This window comes from Puma concolor, unplaced genomic scaffold (assembly GCF_028749965.1).
Source record: "Puma concolor isolate L17-30 unplaced genomic scaffold, mPumCon1.1.hap2 unalloc_scaffold_46, whole genome shotgun sequence".
NCBI classification, from domain to species: Eukaryota; Metazoa; Chordata; class Mammalia; order Carnivora; family Felidae; genus Puma; species Puma concolor.
In genome coordinates, this window is record NW_028240254.1 from 161,194 (window position 1) to 182,848 (window position 21,655).

The following is a 21,655-nucleotide window of genomic DNA, read 5'->3' on the forward strand; positions in this document are numbered from 1 at the left end:
AGCACTGAATGAGGCAAAGGACCGGGTCACCCAAATGTCCGGGGAAGAGCATTCCAGGCAGAGGGAGCAGGCAGTGCAAAGGCTTCGTCCTCCTCCATGGTGGGGCTAGCTTCCTTCTGCCCAGATTTTGCACACACCTGTCTTGTGCTGTCCTTCTCGTTTTATCTTGTCTTACGGTCCTTTAAGGTGTGCGTCTTCATTCTTGTACTATAGGCCCTCTGAAGGCACCAGCTGCCTTTGACCCAGCTAAATGTCCCTCACTGGGTTTTGCACGGGTCACGGCACACAGCAGGCGATCATCAAGTGCAGGAGACGCGGATGGACAGCGGGATGATGAGCGGTTGTACTGAGGGCCAGGTGGATGGACCGAAGGGCGAGGGGAGAAGCTAATGGGTGCTTCCAGCCAGCTTGCCCCATCTAGCCTCTTAGGCCTTGTTCCTTTCTTCTGCTTCCCCATCTCCCTTTCTCCTCCGTATCCTTTGTCCCTCAGTTCAGAGCCCTCTAAAAACTTCTTCTCCCTGTTCTAAGGGCTGTGCCTGGCTTTTGTGGAGAGCAACTGCAACCTATCAAAGGTAAATGAAAATGCAGACGGCAGCTTCGACTATGGCATCTTCCAGATCAACAGCCACTACTGGCGCAGTGACTACAAGAGTCACTCGGAAAACATGTGCCACGAGGACTGCAAAGGTCTGGCCGGGGTCTCAGGGTGGGAGAGGTGAGAGGATGAGTGGGGTCTACTCTCAGGACTTCTCTTCCCACTCCAAGCCTGGGAATGCACCCAGAGGGATGGCCCGAGGAGTCCAGGAATGCCTTTGCTGAGCAGAGGATTAGACTAGTGGCTACGATGCCCCTCCGGTTAGGAGATTCTCCGGGGTGCAGGCTCCAGAAAGGCTCTGCACACCCAGTAGCAGAGGACAGCAGCGGCCAAACTTTATCGAGAGTGTGTTCTATACTAAGCACTTCCCATGCCAGCTTCTCACGCGGTGGAAACTATTATGATCCCCGCTTCACAGACGAGCAAACTGAGGCTCATAGAACCAGTGCTGAATGCCAGACTGGTGGCCCTGAAGGCTCAGCTCTAACCATCAAGTGCTGACTTTGTTTGGTTAAAGGCCTGGTTGATTGGAGGCCAAGGACAAACTCCCCACCTCAGAGCCACTCCTGGAGGCTCCACAGGTCCATGACTTTGCCCCTTACTCCCTCTTTGGTACTCTGATCGACATCCCTGCACTCTTCACCTGAAGAGCCTCTCTCATTAGGCAAGGTTTACCTTGGCCTCTGTGCTGCCTGTTTTGACATTTCCTTTCCCTAGAAACCCTCAAACGTGGCGTGAACCAGCATGTACCCTAGCTAGGATGTGTGGTAGTAAACATACATTTACTCCTGCCCCTCCTGCCCCCACCCCTAGCCACTCTTGACCTCTAGCAGCCATTGTAGGGATATCTCAGTGGGCCTCTGGGAGGGAGCCCTTGCCTAATCTGGAAGGACTCAGCCCCTGGGGGGCAGGGAGAGCCAGTGTCTGCCTCAGTCTCTGGGACTGTCCTCTGTGTTCTCACGGGTATTCTCTGTCTCCCCTTCAGAACTGCTGAGCCCCGATCTTCTCTCAACCATCAACTGTGTGAAAAAGATTGTGTCTGGACCAGGGGGAATGAAGAACTGGTGAGGAGGTCACTGTGGGACTAAGTTAGCAGGCAGAGCCCCAAGAAGGATGTAGTGACAGGAGGGGACAGGAGGCAAGGACTCGACCCCTTCTAACCATCTAGAAAAACGTGGGAGAGCGGCGGGGCTCGGAAATGGGACTTATAAGACTTGGGATCTGGGTCTTTCTCTGATGTTGTATTAAAACCGTTTTGGACACAGTAGCAAAGCAACTTGAGTTAGCTGAGTGAGATGGCTTCGGAGGGGACAAGGTGTCTCACCGAGCTTACCCAAGGGGTCTCTTCTCGGGAAGAGAACGGAGGCGGAGCTGGGAACTGTCAGTGTGGCTTTCCTGACAAGTTTCTGCCTCCTCGTGTATTTCCTTCACTACTTTCTTTGTAGAGCAGTATATTCTGCTCCACATTCCAGAGGACAGATCGTGGCTGCCCCCAAGCTAACGGGCTAATGTTCTGAGCAGTCAGGGAGGCTGGCTAGTCTGAGCCCCGGAGTCCAAGGGGCTGGGATAGAGAATCTGATTGGCTCAGCTTGGACCCATCATCCCCGAGTGGTTCAATGAGCTGTAAGTGTGGGAGCAGTTAAGCAGTACCATCATGCTGGCCACGGGTGGGGGATGGGGCTGGCCCTCTCCATAATTCGCAGCAACATTTTCTATAAAAGGTGCGTAGCTCCTCAGCTGAGCAAATACCCCCAAAGCTGTCAGCTTCCCAATGGTAGACAGTGCAATGGTTGCTTCACTTTTCTGAGCTTCAGATTGGAGATAGATGATAGATAGATAGATAGATAGATAGATAGATAAGTTGCCTCTACAGGTGCCTGTGAGGATGGAGGGGGTTAAGTGCCTTGTCTACTCTAGGAACACCATGCGGAAGAGACGCTGACGGCTATTAGGGATGACCCTCTCTGGAGGGAGAGTCGATAGTTGCCCCTGAGATTGACGGATTGGTTATGTATGTACGTATGTATGTATGTATGTATGTATCTTTCTGTGTGTTTAGTGACTCTCAGCCTTGTAAAATGGTGCGCTCCCCCTTCGGGGCCAGAGGAGGATTTGAAAACATGGGAGCATACTGGACGGGGGGAGGAGCCAAACACCACAGAGAAGAGAAATTTAAAGGAAGGCTCAGAGGGGCCACAGGGGGACAGACCAGAGAGCGAACAATGAAGGGGGTTCTGTGCATTGCCGTGCTGTGCTGTGCTGTGCGTTCACTAAGTGCTGGGTCATGGATGTGGAGAAGGAGCTACTAAGTAGGAAGCAAGAACCCAGCCTTCTTCTCTCCACAGGGTGGCATGGAGGTTGCACTGTGCGGGCAGGCCACTCTCCTACTGGATGACGGGGTGTCACAAGGAATGAGACAGGCGTGGAGCCATTCCAGCGTTCCTCTTCTCGCCTGGGGATCCTTCATGCCTTCTTCCTCTTGCCTCCACTTCACGTTATTTTCTTTCCTTCCCATGTTCAAAAAGGACTGACCAGAGCCCCAGGAATAAATGGTTTTCTAGGGCTTTCTCCTTGTACCCATCCAGGCCCAGGCCCCTGGTTCCTGACTGTCATTCGCAAACCAAGAGAGGACCACAGTGAAGAAGTTGTTATATCTGGGGAATTGTTAAAGCATTCCTTGTGCAAAGAATGTGTTGATTTATTCATTTTTAATTCCAGATATCTTCGAGTACCTAGTATGGCAGGAGGGTGGTAGGTACTAGAAGAAGCAAGGTAAATCATAACTATTGTTCTTGAGGTGTTCACCATCTGCCTGGAGAGGCAGAGACATACACGAATACTGGCTACAGCGAATGAGTGGATACATACAATGAATACATGGTGCTGATGTGGAGTTGAACCTGCAAAATGACAACGCAAAGACAGAAAAGGGGCAGTTGGAGGAATGTTCTACCCATGGCTACAATCGGAACTGCCTGAATAAACTGTCCCACCTGGGCCACTGCTGTCCCTACTTCTGAGCCTTAACTACTTCAGCTCTGAAGTGAGAGATTTGACATTTGAGTGGTTCCCAGACTTTTGGATTTCACAGACCTTTCTCAAAGGTTACTTTGTTTGGCCTCACAAAGGAAACACTATGGGACAAGGGTTTCTGAGGAGGCAGAGGCCTCCGGGTGCTGCCAGACCTCTGTGGCGTCTGCCTTTCCCTGTTCGGGAGCCACCACTGAAAGCTGCTTGTAGTAGACACTGTGGGGCCCCTCCAGCTGCTGTTAGGGCTGCTGATAATGGCTCACAGCTGCCCCTTCCTTGGAATTATCTTCAGCTGACAGGAGCCGTCTTGCCCTCAGACCTTGGCCAATGACTGGTGGACAAAGGTTACACAAGACCATTCCCTTTGCCTCCGGGTGGAGCGGGCTCTACTCTCCAGATATTTGGAGCTGGGGCAGCTGACCTTATGTTTACCATCCAGAAAGAAGCAGACATCTCTTTCCAAGGCAGCGAAGGTGTGTCTGAGTCTTGAATACCAGTGTATTCAAGTATAATCCAAGTATAATTCAAGTGTATTACTAGAGGATGGTGCTAGGATCACTGGCAGAGAGACTCATTGACCAAGGGCCGCTAGTCAGACCCACTGGGGTCCCTGGGGAGCAGAAGATGCCAGCTAGTGTCTGTTTGAGCCTATGCACCTCGCTCTCCTCCACCATCTTGGGGCCCATCCGCTCACACAGTGACATGATTTTCAGACCCGTTGAGGTTACTTCCCCTTGGCTCCCTGCCTTTCCTCTGATTAACAGTCAGATTTTTATTATTCATCCACTTCTTCCCGATTTGGAATCCTTGAGAATGAGTCACCTTTTCTTCTGAGTTTGGGAGAGCCAAGTTTTCAAGCCTTGTTAAGTGATTAGGGGGATGTAGCACTGAGAGTTAACACCTGCATTTAACCAATCTACCCCCCACCCCGATCTCTCTCTCCCATTCCTACATTCATGCAGTAAAGTGAGTAGGTCTTTCCTACTAGGGCTGATGGCTCTCTGCAGTACTGTGATAATACAACACAGGGCACATGCTGGTGAATGTGTGTGTGGTTCCCAGGATTTTTTGTTCTTTTTTAATGTTTATTTACTTATTTTGTGTGTGTGAGAGAGAGAGAGGGAGAGAGAGAATCCCAAGCAGGCTCCAGGCTGTCAGCCCAGAGCCTGACGCAGGGCTTGACCTCACTAACCAAACCGTGAGATCATGACCTGAGCTGAAATCAAGAGTCAGATGCTCAACCAACTGAGCCACCAGGCACCCTACCCAGGAACTTAACTAGGACATAAGCTCCATGGTAATAGGGACCTTTCCTGTCTCATTCACTGCCGAATCTCCAGTGCCCAGCGTGAGCTCAATAAATATTTGTTGCATAAATGGATAAAGAAACATTAATTGCATGCCTACTGTATTTCAGACGTTACGCTAATCCCTACCGACGGACAAATTGGTATGTCCTCTCTCACTGTGGAGCTCAAAATCTAGAAAGAGAAACAGATAGGCAAGCAAATGGGCTGGTCATGAGGGTTAAGATAGAGGTATATGTAAGTGCTGAGAGAACACGTAGTAGACAGTTAATTTGCTCTGGGGCGGTCAGAAAAAGTTATGGGGAGGAAGGAACTTTTGAGTTGAGCTTTGAAAGGTAAGTGGGAGTTTGGTAGCGATCACAGGACGAAAGGGCGTCAAGGCAGAGAGCTAGCAGCATGAGGCTAGAAGGATAGAAGGTGGTGACGCTTCCGTGGGGTGTTAATGAGTGGCCGTGGGAGGAGGGTGGATGAGGGTAAAGCTGGAGAGCAGGCTGAGCCGCGGGTTGGGGCCCCTCACCTGCTGCCCGCCCCCTCGGGCTGTGTGCTTTCAGGTCACGGCCAGTGCAGCTGTGGGGACTGTCTGTGTGACTCCGACTGCACCGGCTTCTACTGCAACTGCACCACGCGCACCGACACCTGCATGTCCAGCAACGGGCTGCTGTGCAGCGGCCGGGGCAAGTGTGAGTGCGGCAGCTGCGTGTGCATCCAGCCCGGCTCCTACGGGGACACCTGTGAGAAGTGCCCCACCTGCCCTGACGCCTGCACCTTTAAGAAGTGAGTGGGCAGAGAAGTGAGTTGGAGCCAGTCGGGTGCTAGAAGGAGGGAGGGGGCCCCCCAGGCTAGAATCCCCAACCCTCCAGGTTCTTATTCACCAAAGCTTCAGGAGGAGGCGTCCGCTGCAGCTAAGAGGCTAGCTTTCCTCTTCCCACGGAAAAGTTTGGGCAAAGGTGGAGGTAGAGCCAACCGTGCAGGGGCCAAAGTAGCACCCGCTGGACTCCAGTTGGAGAACCCCCTCTCCTGGGATGGCATCCTGAATCCCTGAGTTGGGAGGAAGGCTAAACCAGGGAACTTCTGGGGAACGTTCCCATGTTCCGATCCTGTGGGAGAGTTGGGCTGGAGTTATGAAGGATTCTGTGAAACAGGAGATGTTCGCTAGTACAAACTCCACTCATCTGGGGTCAGGGGAAGCTCCTGCCATTTCTCTTGCCACTTTAAGCAGGGCTGGGCTCATAGGCATGCGACCTGTGCATTTGTACAGAGCCCTGTGCTTAGAAGGGCCCCATGCTTGGTTTACCGCTCTGCCGGCACTGTCTTGTAATGCTTAGGGATTTTTGAACAAGGGACCTGACATCTTCTTTTGTGCTGGGTCCCCAGATTACATGACCGGTTCTGCCTTTAAGGCTCCTGGAAGTGGCACACGCCTCACCTCCTGTCACACTCTCGGATGGGACATGAAGAAGTTTAATGAGGGGACTGGGGCCTTCTGCCTGCCAGGCCCTGCCTCTGGGTGAGGAGGAACTCCCACCCCTGAACTCCAGACCCGACCCTCTGGGTCCCCCAGAATTGACTTACAGGGGTTTTTGTTTCGGTGTTTGTTTTCCGAGGTGGGGCAGCTTTCTGGTGTGTGGAGGTCAGAGCTGGACTGACACACACGTAGGTTTGCTCCTCTCTCGTCTTTTTTGTTTATTTATTTTTGAGAGAGAGAGGGAGACAGAGTGCAACTGGGGGAGGGGCAGAGAGAGGGACACATAGAATCTCAAACAGACTCCAGACTCTGAGCTGTCAGCGCAGAGCCTGACGCGGGGCTCGAACTCGCGGGGCTCGAACTCGAAGACGGCGAGATCATGGCCTGAGCCGAAGTCGGATGCTTAACTGACTGAGCCACCCAGGCGTCCCTCTCCTCCCTTGTCTTCGTCTCTGTGTCGTCTCTCTTTTAGGGAGTGTGTGGAGTGTAAGAAATTTGACCGGGGAGACCTACGTAAAGAAAATACCTGCAGCCGTTACTGTCGTGATGAGATTGAGTCTGTGAAGGAGCTCAGTAAGTTCAGCATGTCTTAGAATCGCGCACATATGCGGCTGCTGAAGTTTTCAGTTGATCCCAGAACGTGTCTATGTCTCATCAGTAAAATGGAAGAGTAATCCCTGCCTCAAAGGCATGTTGTACAGACCTGCTGCACACGAGGCACTTAATAAAGGCCAGCTTCCCTGAGTCCTCTTGTGCCCTCTGCTAATTTGTTCCACAGTCCCTCCCCATTCTGCTGCTTCCTGGAACCCACAGACTCAGCAAGACCCTACAGACAACTTTTAAAGTATGTAGAAATCAACCCTAACTTGACCTCCCCAGGGAAAGGAAGACAATGCATCCCATTTTACGGATGAAGAAACCTAGGCTAGGTGACGTCAGTTTAGGAGGCTAGTAACCATTTACTGAGTTTACTTAACTGAGAGTGTTAAGCAATGCCCAGGCATACTGCTCTGCTGGTTTGGAGGGAAACCTTCACCCTTATGGATTTTAGCTAAAATCATAATGCTGTAGCCTTTTTTGGCTCTCTGGAGCCCTTCCTAGAATAAGACAGATAAAAATACAGTGGTGAACAAAACTCTTGCCTGCGGTCATTCTAGTTTGAATTTCACCTTGACCGAAAAGGGGATAATCTTTGTTGCTGTCAGCGCATCTGATGTGGTTATCTGGGTCAGCGAGGCATTGGTTGGTCTAGGGAGATGGCAATCTCTCCTGAGATAGCTGTCTCTCACGAAGGCAGGAAACATGTTTTCAGTGAGAGCCACAGTGAGACACAGCCAGTCAGTCGGCTTCTGGCTGGGGGTGTTACAGAAAAGGGTCAGCTCTCTGGATCCTTTGGCTAATATCAGAAGTGGGGCTGGTTGGGGGGGGGGGGTGAGGGGCATGATTTGGGGATTGAGTTTGAAGAGACGGCTTTTCCTCCTGAGGAGAATCGGTATGCTGTGATTATCTCAGGCAGGTGAGACTGCTGAGAGAGATGTGAGATGTTATTATTACCTGGACCAGAGGGGAATCTCAGGTTAGTTGAACATATTTCTGTTACCCCCTACCCCCGTGCCATGATAATCATAAAGATAAATGCTTGTTTGTATGGAATTGTGTAACTTATAAAAGTTAGGCAAGTATCTTTTCATACACATGATCTTGTCTTTTTCTCAGCCACCTAGTAGAGTAGAACTGTGGTACTGTTGTTATCTTCATTTTGCAGATGAGCAAACTGAATCTCAGGAAAGCTACATAACTTGCCCGAACAAGTTAAGCTTAGAACTGAATCTGGAAATCCTTACTCTTTCCACTGTACTCTTATACCACTGGTTTTCGGGAGGCTTATTGAGTTCAAGTCTGGTGTGCTCTGAGACTCCTGTTTTAGTTCTGTTCCATCACATACTTGTGTTGACCTTGGTGCATTTGCTTAACGTCATCGTGTGTCAGTTTTACCTGTCTGGTTGCATCACTATAGGACGTGGTGCAAATGATAGAGGGGCACCTATAGTTTCCCTGTCAGAATAACAGGCTTCAGAATTAGAAGGGGTGAAGCCTACAAAAAAGTGATGGGAGTCAGAGAAGAGAGGCTGGCTCTGAAGAGGAACACTGGATCAGACGCAGAAACGGAAGAAATGTAAGGGCTTTGCCAACAAACTATTGAGAACAGTTGAGCCAGGAGGGAAAGGAAAGAGAGGGAAGGGAACACCCTTCTGTATTAGGTACTGTTCACTTGACGTCATTTAGTTCTCTACCAGTGTTGTGAGGTGGGTTATCCTTTTCCTTTCATAGATGAAGAAAGAGCCAGTGAGGTCAAGTAACTTCCCCAATATTACGCAGCTGACAGGTGGTAGAGCCAGGCTTTGAATCACACTGTGTCATGTGTTCTGTCATGTCCCTTCCAAGGGAAGGAATACGAACCAAAAAGGGTCTAGGAGGGACAAAAGTCAGCAGCGAGGGTCATCTAGAGGCAATTGCCAGGCACAACAGCCATCTCAAATCTAGGCATCTTGCCTAATGTCAGGCATAGGGTTTCCTGTTGCATACTTTCTCAGAAGTCCCATGACTGGGGTTTGGGGATGGCCCTGTCTTCCAGGAATTGCCTTGTTTTTCACTCTCCCATATTTTCCCCTTCCTCAGAGGATACTGGCAAGGATGCAGTGAACTGCACGTACAAGAATGAAGATGACTGTGTTGTCAGATTCCAGTACTATGGAGACTCCAGTGGAAAGTCCATTCTCTGTGTGGTAGAGGAGCCAGGTGCGTGAACCACCAGGGCCCCTGACGCTGCACCTATAGGGAGAGGGAGAGCCACGTTAGGCAGCGATTTCCACCCATTACGCCTCTTACACAGAACAGCCAAGTTAAGACTACCTTACAAGTGGTAAGTTAGGGCCTGTCATCTGGGTGTGGGAGATATTTAAATACCGATCTTAGTGAGAAAGTGACTTGCTAATTGAGGAGACAGAAAAAGAAGGTGGGTAAGGAAAGGAAGAAGGTAGATATGGATCCCACCAAGGGACAAAATACATCCTGGCATTTTTTTGAGGGGACAGTATTAAGAAGTGAGGAATTTAAAGTCTGGGACTCTTCAGCGTCCGCTCTACTTAAGGTCAGGTGGTTGCCAAGGGCAACCTGTTCGCTGCTTCAGACGAAGGCCTGATGCTTTGAGGTGTTGACCTTACCAGGGTCACCATGAGACACAGTACTGGGTTTGAGGCACCAACCCAAGGTGTTCTGAGCACTGAAAAGATAGTGCTTGCTCTCACAGCCTTCTGGAAGCAGGAGGAGCTCATCCGTCATACACAGACCAACCACAGGTTTGTCGCCATCCAGCGTAGTAGATTAGCTCGCTTCCCCTTACCACCCCCGTCTCCTTCCTTTCTCTTACGCAACAGATGAAGCTATGAATCACTAGACAATATTTTCGAGTACTTATTGTATATCAGGCGGTAGACTAGGTGCTGGGAATATAACAATAGATAAAGCAGATGTGGCACTCACAGGCCAGGGGGAGAGGGACATGTAAATTGATAGTGATACTGCTGAGGGACAAGGGCTGTGCCAAGGCGGGGGGTAGACAGGAGCTTCTGTGAGTGAAGGAACAATGTCTGAAGGCAGAGACTAAGTCAGTTGGTTGTTCGTCAGTTGATTCCCACAGCTGTAGATATTTCTTCAGGTCCTCCTTCAGACCAGGGTCCAGCAAACACTTTCTGTTCAGGGCCAGGGGTTAAATATTTTAGGCTTTGGCGGCACCTGGGTGGCTCAGTTGGTTAGGTGTCTGACTCTTGATTTCAGCTCAGGTCATGATCTCACGGTTCATCGGTTTGAGCCCCACATTGTGCTCCGCACTGACAGTGTGGAGCCTGCTTGGGATTCTCTCTCTCTCTCTCTCTCTCTCTCTCTCTCTCTGCCCCTCACCCACTTGTGCTTTCTCTGTCTCAAAATAAATATTTTAGGCTTTGTGGGCCTTGTGGTCTCTGCCATGACTACTCTGCCATTGTAACAGGAAGGCAGCCATAGTCTATATATTTTTTTTTTAATTTTTTTTTCAACGTTTATTTATTTTGGGGACAGAGAGAGACAGAGCATGAACGGGGGAGGAGCAGAGAGAGAGGGAGACACAGAATCGGAAACAGGCTCCAGGCTCTGAGCCATCAGCCCAGAGCCCGACGCGGGGCTCGAACTCACGGACCGCGAGATCGTGACCTGGCTGAAGTCGGACGCTTAACCGACTGCGCCACCCAGGCGCCCCAGCCATAGTCTATATTTAATGCACAAGCCTAAGTATATTTAGAAAGACAGGTGGCAAGCCACATTTGGCTCCCAGACAATAGCTTGCTGGCCCCTGCTTTAGGAAAGTGGGTCTCAAACTTTTCTATGTTCCCCTTGTTAAAAAATCGAGAGTCCTAAGCCCCATGCTGCTTCCATGAGCCTCTATGTTCTTTTTATTAGATTTTTTTATTACATTTTTAAATGTTTATTCATTTTTTGAGAGAAAGATGGAGCACGAGTCGAGAGAAAGATGGGAGGAGCAGAGGGAGAGGGAGACACAGAATCCGAAGCAGGCTCTAGGCTCTGAGCCCAACGCAGGGCTCGAACCCATGAACTGTGAGATCATGAGCTGAGCCAAAGTCGGACACTTAACTGACTGAGCCACCCAGGTGTCCCCAGCCTCTGTGTTCTTGAACAGTGCTCCTGGCAGTTGTGAGACGCCCCAATATTTGAGTGCCTCTGCTTTGGACACATCACTTCCCCTAGTGAGCCTTCTCAGACCTCCTCCATCATCCTTTCTTCTGATTCGGTTGGGTGCTCCTGTTTGAGTCCCAGAGCAGCTGTGTTTCCCTTAGATGGGCCTTCATCCCACCATTAACTTGCTTCTTTAATCACCCATCTCCCTCAGTAGATCACGTGCTCCACGAACACACGAACCATCTGTCTTATCTATGGTTATATCTCCATACTTGGCTCAGTCATCTACAGAGAAGATACTTAGTAAACGGGTTTTTTTTTTTTTCAACGTTTATTTATTTTTGGGACAGAGAGAGACAGAGCATGAACGGGGGAGGGGCAGAGAGAGAGGGAGACACAGAATCGGAAACAGGCTCCAGGCTCTGAGCCATCAGCCCAGAGCCTGACGCGGGGCTCGAACTCCCGGACCGCGAGATCGTCACCTGGCTGAAGTCGGACTCTTAACCGACTGCGCCACCCAGGCGCCCCAGTAAACGGGTTTTGAATGAGTTACTAGGACTGATTATTCGAGTTGACGGGCAGGCTTGCATACATGTTGATACCTGCTCGGAGAACTTTGGCTGCTTGGAGAAGGAAGCGGGTGACAGTGGAAAGAAGCTCTACTACATCCGGGTCAGCAGGGTGTTGCTGGCTGCATGGGTACCGGAGAGCATGGCGCCCCCTACCGTGATATTGTTCACCTGCCTTTCCCAGGGCTCTCACCCTTCAGAAGGGAGAAGGAAGGTAAAGGAAAGGGTATGACCTTAGTTTGATTTAGCGACTCAAGGGAAAGCTGACATGGGAAGGGGAGAGGGCAGAGTCTGGGTATGTATCTGTGGGGGAGCACATGTGGATTATTTGGCCATGACCCCTCACACTTTCCCGCCCACCTGTGTTAACGCGTTTCATGGGTTTTTCCACACCCGCCCTATTTGCACCTTTGTGCTTTCTCATTTCTGAAGGGCAGTACGTTCTTGCTTTGGGGTTTAACGTTACTTCATCTCTGCTATAACAATCCTTGCAGGTGCTTCTGCTGTAACACCAAAATCTTGTGGCTTGATATTCTTAGACTGGAATCCACTACCTGAAATTATGGGGCAGAAAGATGGTGATAACCTGAGCTTGTACAAATAACCCCCCAGGGTAGGGGGTGGAGTAGCTTTTCTGATGTAGATCCCATCCTCCACATGAGGAGATGGGACCCCAGACCCATATTCCCTATCTTGTTGCCCTGGAATTCTGAATTTGACCTCTCTTCTCACCTACCGCCCCCGACTATTTTCAGGGGTTCTGGCTTTGTGCAGAATGTGTCATCTGAGGTCCCAGAGCATAGGAGGGGATTATTCTCATTCTCTTCCCCAACTCACGCCTTTGCGGATGGTCTCCCTGAAGGGGAGGGCCACTGCAAGGCAGTAGAGACAGCACTGCCAAAGGGCTTGGCCTTGACTGGGTGGTGTTCAGCCTACTATGTGGAGTGGGCTCGGCTGAGCTGGGTCCTTATCACTCCCAGATAGAGTTGCCTCGTCGAATACAATATGTCCCATTCAACATTTAGTACCTACTTAGGCTAAAAAATTATTGTTTATCTGAAATTCAAGTTTAACTGGATTTCCCGTGCTTTTGCCAAACCTGCTAGCCCTGCCCAGTCTTTCCTGACCTTGGCTCGCCACCATGGGTCCTCATCACCGTGGCTGAGAGATCTCTCTAGAGACCAGCTGATCTCGTCATCTTCTTCCAGGAATCCTGCCATCTACTCCTTTCAGGACAAATGCTTAATAGACGTTTTTGCCTGAAGACCTCTTGACATTCTACCTGTCCCACCCATACTGACATGCAGAATTGAAGAGATTTCACTCTGAGGTTTGAGGGTCAGCCCTCTCTTCCCAAGAATTCATGATTGTTGTTCCCGGAAGAGCTGGTGCCCTTCACTCCTGGGAACTCAGACACTGGAACCTCACAGCCTCTCTCCAGATGCTCCTTTAATTATAGACAGGTTATAATTTGGTAGCTTGGGAAATAGCTAGCTTGGGTCTGCATCGGTGGTTGTTTTTGGGTCATGTGTGGTGAGCATAGGGTGTATGTTTAGAGAAGAAGGTGGGAGACAGTGTGGAAAGTGGGCATGACCACCTCTCCAGACCCATCAATACCCGTATATCCAAACACCTAATTACATAACACCTGAGAAGTTACTGGAGTGAGGTCACCAATCAGACACCTGTGGTTTATGGGAAGCAGAGCTCTGCAGAGCACAGTCCGCTTGGTCTTCAGAGGGGTGATGCACCTCTGTCTGTGTTGGTTGTTGACTAGGGTTGAACAGGAAGTCGGCTTTCAATAGGGTTAGGATTAAAGATGATGAAATATTTTGGGAAGGAACCCAAAATATTGTCTGGGTTGGCAGGCTTCCTGGTCTCTAAGTGTGCTAACAAGGACATTAGGTTCCCAGCCCTCAGAGATGTACATATCCAAACCAGAGAAACAAATACAAATGCCCAAGGAGCTAGGTAAATAAGTTAGTGAAAACAGTCAGGTGTAACAAGAACACGAGTAATAACAGTAGCTGATAGTTATTGAGCACTGAGTCTGTGCTCGGCAGAGTTCTGAGTTCTTTAAATATATTTAACTTATTTATTTTTACAGGTTTCTTTTTTTTTAAAATATTTATTTTGTGGGAGAGAGAGAGAGAGTGTGCACGAGTTGGGGAGAGGGGCAGAGAGAGAGGGAGAGAGAATCCCAAGCAGGCTTCATGATCAGCATGGAGCCTGATGCCCGGGTGGCTCAGCTGGTTAGGCATCCTACTTCAGCTCAGCTCACAATCTTGCAGTTCATGGGTTCAAGCCCCTATTGGGCTCTGTGCTGACAGCTCAGAGCCTGGATCCTGCTTCAGATTCTGTGTCTCCCTCTCTCTCTGCTCCTCCCCCACTCATGCGCTCTCTCTCTCTCTCTCTCTCTCTCTCTCTCTCTCTAAAAAATAATAATCATTAAAAAAAGAAATAAGTTGGGGTGCCTGGGTGGCGCAGTGGGTGTTCGACTTCAGCTCAGGTCATGATCTCACAGTTCGTGAGATCGAGCCCCGTGTTGGGCTCTGTGCTGACAGCTCAGAGTCCGGAGTCTGCTTTGGATTCTGTGTCTCCCTGTCTCTCTGCGCCCCCCCCCCCCATACATGCTCTGTCTCTGTCTCTCTCAAAAATAAATAAACATTAAAAACAATTTTTAAAAGTATATATTTAACTATTCTTCATAAGTTTTGGAATTCAGTGCTATTACTTTCTCCATTTTAAACATGGAGAGATAGGAAACAGACACCCAGAAAGGTTAAATAGTTTATCAAAGGTCACATAGCAAAGTAAGTTGTCAGCCAGGATTCGAACCCTGGCGGTCTAGCTCCAGAGCCCACAGTAGCACAGCCTCCATGACAAGTTACATGTTGCCTCTGTTTAGTGGAGAAAAGAGGGTGGTGACAAGTCTGGCAAACTAGAAAATGTGTCCCATCTAAAGGGGACAGCAGCTACTCACATCTAACCAGGGCTGCCCTGTGGGTGCAGTGTTTCCAGACCTTTTTATTTATGTTAAAAAAAAAATTTTTTTTTACTTTTATTTATTTTTGAGAAACAGAGTGAGACAAAGCATGAGCAGGGGAGGGGCAGAGAGAGAAGGAGACACAGAATCTGAAGCAGGCTCCAGGCTCTGAGCAAGCAGTCAGCACAGAGCCTGATGCGGAGCTTGAACCCACGAACTGTGAGATCATGACCTGAGCTGAAGTCGGACGCTCAACCGACTGAGCCACCCAGGCGCCTCTATTTATTCATGTTTTTAAAGGGAAGAAGAAGAATCTGAAGTTTTAGGGGGATAATCTCCTGATTATTCAATGCTGCCAACAAAATAAAAATTTAATCAAGCTTTTGTTTTAAATCCAGTAGAGTTAACATAAAATCAACTTTTTAATAAACACTTGAGTAGGTTAGATTCTACCGGGGGTGACCTGCTTATGACCTCTAATTTAAACTACTCAGGACAGATTATTGCTGTCTTAAATATTGGTACTCCCCCCCCCTTTAAAAATTTTGATTTATTTTGTAAGCCCTGTTTCCCTCAGAGAGATTTCTAGTAATTTCTTACTTGGTCAAGTTGCCTTTACAACGTCCCTGCTCTGTGCTCTCTCCTGACAGAGTGTCCCAAGGGTCCTGACATCCTGGTGGTCCTACTCTCAGTGATGGGGGCCATTTTGCTCATCGGCCTTGCTACTCTGCTCATCTGGAAGCTCCTCGTCACCATCCATGACCGGAAGGAGTTTGCTAAGTTTGAGGAAGAGCGAGCCAGAGCAAAATGGGACACAGTAAGAGTCGGGGCTGGGCATTTTCTTAAGTCATTGGTTTGAGAGCCTCAACTGGAAATAGTAGGTACTTAGGGGAGCCAGGTTCAGCCAGCACCATAATTTCCCAGTTAGTCTCTGTTGTGGAAATTGGGAGATGGTCCTGTTGTCTTTATTCCTGAAAGCCACCTGAGTCTCTCCCTGCCACACAGTGACCATAGGTCCCGTCGGTGAGAACTGACTGAGTACAGGTAGGGCCCAGCTCTGCTCTGGACACTGACACAATCAAAAGGAAACATATTCTCTAATTGAGGAAGACAGGACAAATGATGGGGGGGGGGGAACGTTATTATTGCCAGTTTGTAGATAAGAAAACTGAGCACAGAGAGGTTCAATGGCTTGCCCAATTGTGGGAGGGAATCAAGTTATGATAGAAATTACTCTTTGAGCCAGACTCTTAAAACATATCCTCTCTGCAGTTTATTCTGATTGCATTCAATCAAGCATCTATCGAGAACTTTCTATATACTTAATTTTGCTCTGTTCTCCTTTGGCTCATCTTCCACATTCTGACTTTTTTTTCTGGACCTTCCAAAATGGCTGTTTGACTCCATGAATGTCTAGCGGGAGGCTGGAAGTTTGTTCTCATTTAATGGTCACCTCAGGCCTTGGTACTCAAGGGTCCCAAGACACTTGAGATGTTTCTGTTCGTACAGTGTAGAAATCTGGAATCTCAGCGGCACGTGAGAATGTGTTGTATTTCTTGAAATGGGACTCCTAAAGACGGCCAGATCTTATGGGATTTATCACTTTTTGTTAGAAAATAATTTGGGCAACCCAGTGAGGGTCTTATTTTTTCCTGCTAACATGACAGTGGGTAGTGCTTGGAAGGATGAGATGAGAACAAATTAAAATGATTTTGAGTGAAAGCTATCCTCTCTGTTTCAGCTACCACCTGCTACATTTCTTGTCTCTGCCCGCATCCCTCAGCATAGTCACAATAAAAGAAAAAAAAATTGGAGAAGGGCAAAAGAGAGAGTTCAGGAGAGAAGCAGGAAATAGATACTGGCTACAAGTGGTACTGAGGTGTTTGGGGATCACCAAAAAGTAATGGGTTGCATTCAACCCCTTCGAAACAGCAGCACAATGGCATTCCACTTTCTCTCTCCTCTTATTTCCTACCCACTCCCATCTCAGGAGCGAATATGGGGTTACAATGAGCATTAAGCGATTCATGGATGGTGTAGCCCGGAGAAAGGTGTCTTGGGTAAAGTCTTCAGGCGAAATGTAATCGTTGAGGGCAGGGAAGAATTGAGGAATTCACCGTAAGACACATTTCTGTTCTCTCCGCAGGCCAACAACCCACTGTATAAAGAGGCCACATCCACCTTCACCAACATCACCTACCGGGGCACTTAATGACAAGCAGTCATCCTCAGTTCGCTGTCAGGCTGTCCCAGAATTGTGGATACCTCTGCTGTCATGTTTACAGGGAACGAAATCTGTGGGGCAGGATAGGGGGCTGGGAGTGGGGTGGGTTACAAGAATGTCAGTATGTGGAGGTGTGGGTCTCTGTGCGTGTGTACGCGTGAGTGTGCTGCATGTGGGGGAGTGTGTAATTTAAAACTTGAGGTGTGTCCAGACACGTGGAGCTCCTCAGCCTTTGTCCGCAGAATGCCTCCTTCAGGGATCCTTCCTGCTTAACCTTAGGGTGACCCACGTAGCTGAGCAGGCACTGTTCATTACCTCAGTGAGAAGCCAGCTTTCCTTTTCCGGCCATTTCTCCCGAAGAGAAGGGCAGGGCTGAGCCTCTCATTCCAGAGGAAGGGGCCTTGACTCTGCCTTGAGTTTACGGTTCTTGGGTCCGACGCTCAGCAGCTCTGATAGCAAATGCTGGGCTCTGCAGCCTTGTTGTGTCATCTGGACTTTGATCTCCTTTGCCTTCCCTCAGGCTGAAGGAGAAATCAGAAGCAAGCGGAGCCATGGGAGTTGCCTATGTCTTTCGCTATCCCCTCAATCCAGTATGGTTCTCTCACAAGGGGAGCCCTTGCCAGCAATTCTGTTGGGAGTGAGGATGGGAAGGCCACTCAGGGGTCATGCATGGCCTGGATGAACGTGCCAGAGTCCCCCAGTTCATAATCATCACCCTTCAGATTTGTCTCCTTGGCACCCCACCCTAGAAGTTCGATCGGAGGATGCGTGTTACCCTTAGAGCAGCATCACCTCTTTACCTTCTACGTCCACACTCTCACTGCTGTAGACATTTGCTACATACTGGGAATTTCTTTCATGACCGGACGCTTTTCCTCCCAGGGAGAGTGCTGTGATGAGAGCCAGAGATCTGGCCCCGCCCTTCAGGCCCTCTGCCCCTTGTCCAAGGCACCCCCCCCCCCCCCCGCCCCTACACCCAATCTGGTGCTTCTGTGTGCTACATCCGTCCATGGGGCTGATTGCACTTATCTACCTCTCGGCTGTCTTGTGAAGGAATCATTCCCATGGGTCTCTGAGTCTGCTGGGCATATGTGCCACATTTAGAAGGATGGGCCAGTTGGATCAGCGTGTGTGGCCTATTCTCCTATGGGCTGGGCAACCTCATTTTAACTCAGTCTTTAATCTGAGAGGCCACAAGTGCAGTTTTATTTTATTTTTCTCATTGGGTCACCTGAAACCATGATGAGGCTTGCTTAATCTAAAGGAATACGTACAGAAACACATTTGCATTTATATTTATTTGAGGAGGAGGAGCATATTTAAAAAAAAACAACAACAACCCCACACAGACTTGGGATGGATACAGACCCTCCCACTTGGCATCACTCATAGGGAGTTGCTGTCCATTTGCTGGATCTGTAGGGGCTCTCTCATCCTGGGAGCCTGTGGGGATGGCCCCCCGGGCATGCTGGGCCATTTCTGAGCAGGAGGGGTACAAGTGGTTCTTTTCTCCTAGCAGTTGCTTCCTTGGTGTTCACATTGGTCTAAACATTAACAACCACCCTCACCCCCCATTCATCAAGAAAAAGGAAAGAGCTATAGACCGTGGTCTGACGATCAGAAAATGTAAGTCCTGGCCTCATTGTTGCAGCTGAGGAAGCTTTACCCTTAATTAAGGCAAGCCTCTCTTCCTTCCCTTCGGGGCTCAGTTTTCTAGTTTGAAAAATGATAGTTTGGACCAGCCAGTCTGGAAGGTGTCTTTCAATATCGAGAATCTGAGATGCTGGGACTTACTGTGGCATCAGACATTCAGTCAAGATTCCGTGAGATGTTGATACTACTTTTTTTGTTGTTAAGTTGGGAGATCTGAGAGACCGGCTTTTGCAAGAGCGGATGTCATTCCACGTCACCTTTCTCAATGAAAAAGCCTCATTCTGGCCTCTCTTAGAGCCCCTTCTCCGATGTTTGTTAGCAGTCACATTTCCTAATGTAGCACTCAAGCTCCACTTAGTTTATTATTCCTTAGCTCACTTTGCACACGTTTGCATCCACATATAAGGGAGAGGAATCCATTAAGAAGTAGCTGAAATGTGTATTCTGCATTCGTGTGGTAACACTGAGAATAAGCCTTGGAATTAGGAGTAGGGCAAGTGACTGAGCCTTGTCTCACCCATGGATTACTCTTTACTGAAAGGGATGGTAGTACAGTAGAGGGGTAAATGGGGGAGGGGAGGGTCGATAATGAATCCAAGAAGTTTAGAACCTAACTATACCCTTTGGCTACTGAGACAAGAGTCCATTAAAGCAGTAGTTGGACCTTTTCTTTAGATAAGATGGTTTATATGAAGACACTATATCAAAGGAGGAAGAACATATATTTAAAGGATGAAAAAATCAGTAGGACTCTTCTCTGAGCTTCTGGAAGGAGACTCCTAGGCTTTAAAAAGGCGCCGGGTGGTCCAGTTAGGTGTTTGACTTTGGCTGAGGTCATGAACTCGCATTTCGTGAGTTCCAGCCCCACATCAGCCTCTGTGCTGACAGCTCAGAGCCTGGAGCCTGCTTCGGATTCTGTGTCTCCCTCTCTCTCTGTTCCTCCTCTGTTCACGCTTTCTCAAAAATAAATGAAGATTGGGGCGCCTGGGTGGCGCAGTCGGTTAAGCGTCCGACTTCAGCCAGGTCACGATCTCGCGGTCCTGTGAGTTCGAGCCCCGCGTCGGGCTCTGGGCTGATGGCTCAGAGCCTGGAGCCTGTTTCCGATTCTGTGTCTCCCTCTCTCTCTGCCCCTCGCCCGTTCATGCTCTGTCTCTCTCTGTCCGAAAAATAAATAAACGTTGAAAAAAAAAAAATAAAAATAAATAAATGAAGATTAAAAAAAAAAAAAAAGACCAATACTCTTTGTATGCGGGGAGAACCTGTAGCTGTGTTCGCGAGACAGCAAATGGCAGTCAGTTTGGGCATCACGTAGGGTGAACATCTAAATAGTATTTTGGTATCAGCACAGCCCAAAGAAGTTATTTATTTGTGCTCAGCTCATCTGGAGAGAATTTATGTTCAGTCTCAGGGTGTGTGGATAGTAATGGGAAGCTTGGGATGCTCCTGACAAGTTGTCACATAACGAATCCCATCTCTCTCTCTCAGATATTCCTAGACCATCCATGATTTCAAGATCCTTCTCTTTGTTAGGTATTCCTGGTGGAAATGACTTAAGTGCCTTCCTGACTTCCTAACCACCCCCTCTGTTTGAATTGTGCAACAGTAAATTAAATGTGCTTTCCAAAAAGAATTGACCTAAGGCTGCCCAGTTCTTCCTGTGTTGTTATTTCTGTTTTCTTTGGGTGAAAAGAGTAAATGTCATCGCCTCAAAAATGATTATTTTAGAACAAGCCTGTTTCCAAATGTAACCAAATGATGACCACCACGGGGACTGAAGTTTACTCCAGAACCCAGAGCGTTTCTTTAGACTTTCATAATGTTTTCAAACTGAGTAGGTTATTGCTGTTCTAAGAGTTGGAGTTTTTTGTCTTTTAATTGGGGATTTTTTAGGAACTTGTGCAATCTCAATAGAACAGACTGTCAGTTTAGCCTAGGTTTTGTTTGCAGGAGGCATAAATCAGTACAATAAAGGCTTGATGGCAGATTATTGACAGGATCATTTAAATGCCCAGCTTTAGGGGGAAAAATGCCCAACTTTTATTTAAGGAATTGGGTCTCAAAATGTGGTTTGAGGACCAGCAGCCTCCATATCACCTGGGAAGTTGTTAGGAATAAAAATGCACAGGCCACGCCCCAGGGCTACTAACTCAGAAAATCTGAGATGGGGCCGGGCCCAGTGTTGTGTTTCAGCAAGCCCTCCCTGTGATTCTGCTGCTGACTCAAGTTTGAGAACCATTGACTTAAGAAGTCACTTACCTGTCCTTCTGGCTTACTAAGTTTGCAGTGAAGTCATCTCAGTTCCTAAAAGATTATGAATATAGCTTGGCGGGCATATTAAGAGAACCGAATATCTACCCACACAAAATGAAAATCCACTTTTGATCCATTTTCCAAATTAAGTGATCAGAGGCTTCTGGTTCCCTCACAGCCACAAATTCCCATGAAAAACTAAAAGAAGTACTAGATCAAAATCACAGGGAAAGAAACCCAACTAACAGGATACTTGGCAGGCATCCAAGAAAACTTTATTCACAGGAGATGGGATGAATATCGGAATTATTCGCATTATCACTTTATAGGGTAAGACTCTAGAATTTGCAACTTCACTTTCTGCTATTTAAAATGTATTGAGCATTGACAGTGTGGGGTTGAAGTACTTTACAGCACACTCATCACCTTTGCCTTTGGGTCTTACATTCCTTAAATAACGTGCATGTTTAAAAAACATTGCAGTGCATGACGTCATAAAAGGATTATGTGAACACACACTGAGACCTTTTATGTTGAAATGTTGTAGGTACACTGTGTTTTATTTACTTCATGGTAACTGATGACTACATATCTGGGTAAAATGGAGGACTTTATGTGAAAATGAAATGAAAAGCTATATATCAAATCATATCTGTAATCCCCTAGCTCTTGGCCTGTGTAGTCTGAACTCTATAGTAACAGCCATGTAATGACCACTGGGATCAATTACAAGCAAGTTGTCTTGGAATTACAGTGCATTCATTTTTCACACTGATGTAAGGAAACTAACATATGCTGTGCAAGAAAACCATTTAATGCTTGTTGAAAAATAATTTCTATTTGGT

The 21,655-nt window shown here is 48.2% G+C and overlaps 2 protein-coding genes across 2 annotated transcripts; both read left to right on the forward strand.

Moving 5' to 3' along the window:
* The first annotated feature begins 318 nt into the window (after positions 1-318).
* LOC147571196 (lysozyme-like protein 6) lies at positions 319-3,608 on the forward strand. The gene is made up of 4 exons (XM_086696544.1): positions 319-343; positions 529-687; positions 1,581-1,659; positions 2,941-3,608. The coding sequence occupies exons 1-4, from the start codon at positions 319-321 to the stop codon at positions 3,008-3,010; spliced, it is 333 nt and encodes a 110-aa protein (XP_086552670.1). The 3' UTR covers positions 3,011-3,608.
* A 1,308-nt stretch (positions 3,609-4,916) lies between these two features.
* Positions 4,917-19,537, forward strand: LOC147571197 (integrin beta-3-like). The gene is made up of 5 exons (XM_086696547.1): positions 4,917-5,706; positions 6,870-6,970; positions 9,077-9,196; positions 15,334-15,500; positions 16,830-19,537. Exons 1-5 carry the CDS (start codon positions 5,375-5,377, stop codon positions 16,893-16,895), a joined length of 786 nt encoding a protein of 261 aa, XP_086552673.1. The 5' UTR covers positions 4,917-5,374; the 3' UTR covers positions 16,896-19,537.
* Positions 19,538-21,655: the final 2,118 nt, after the last annotated feature.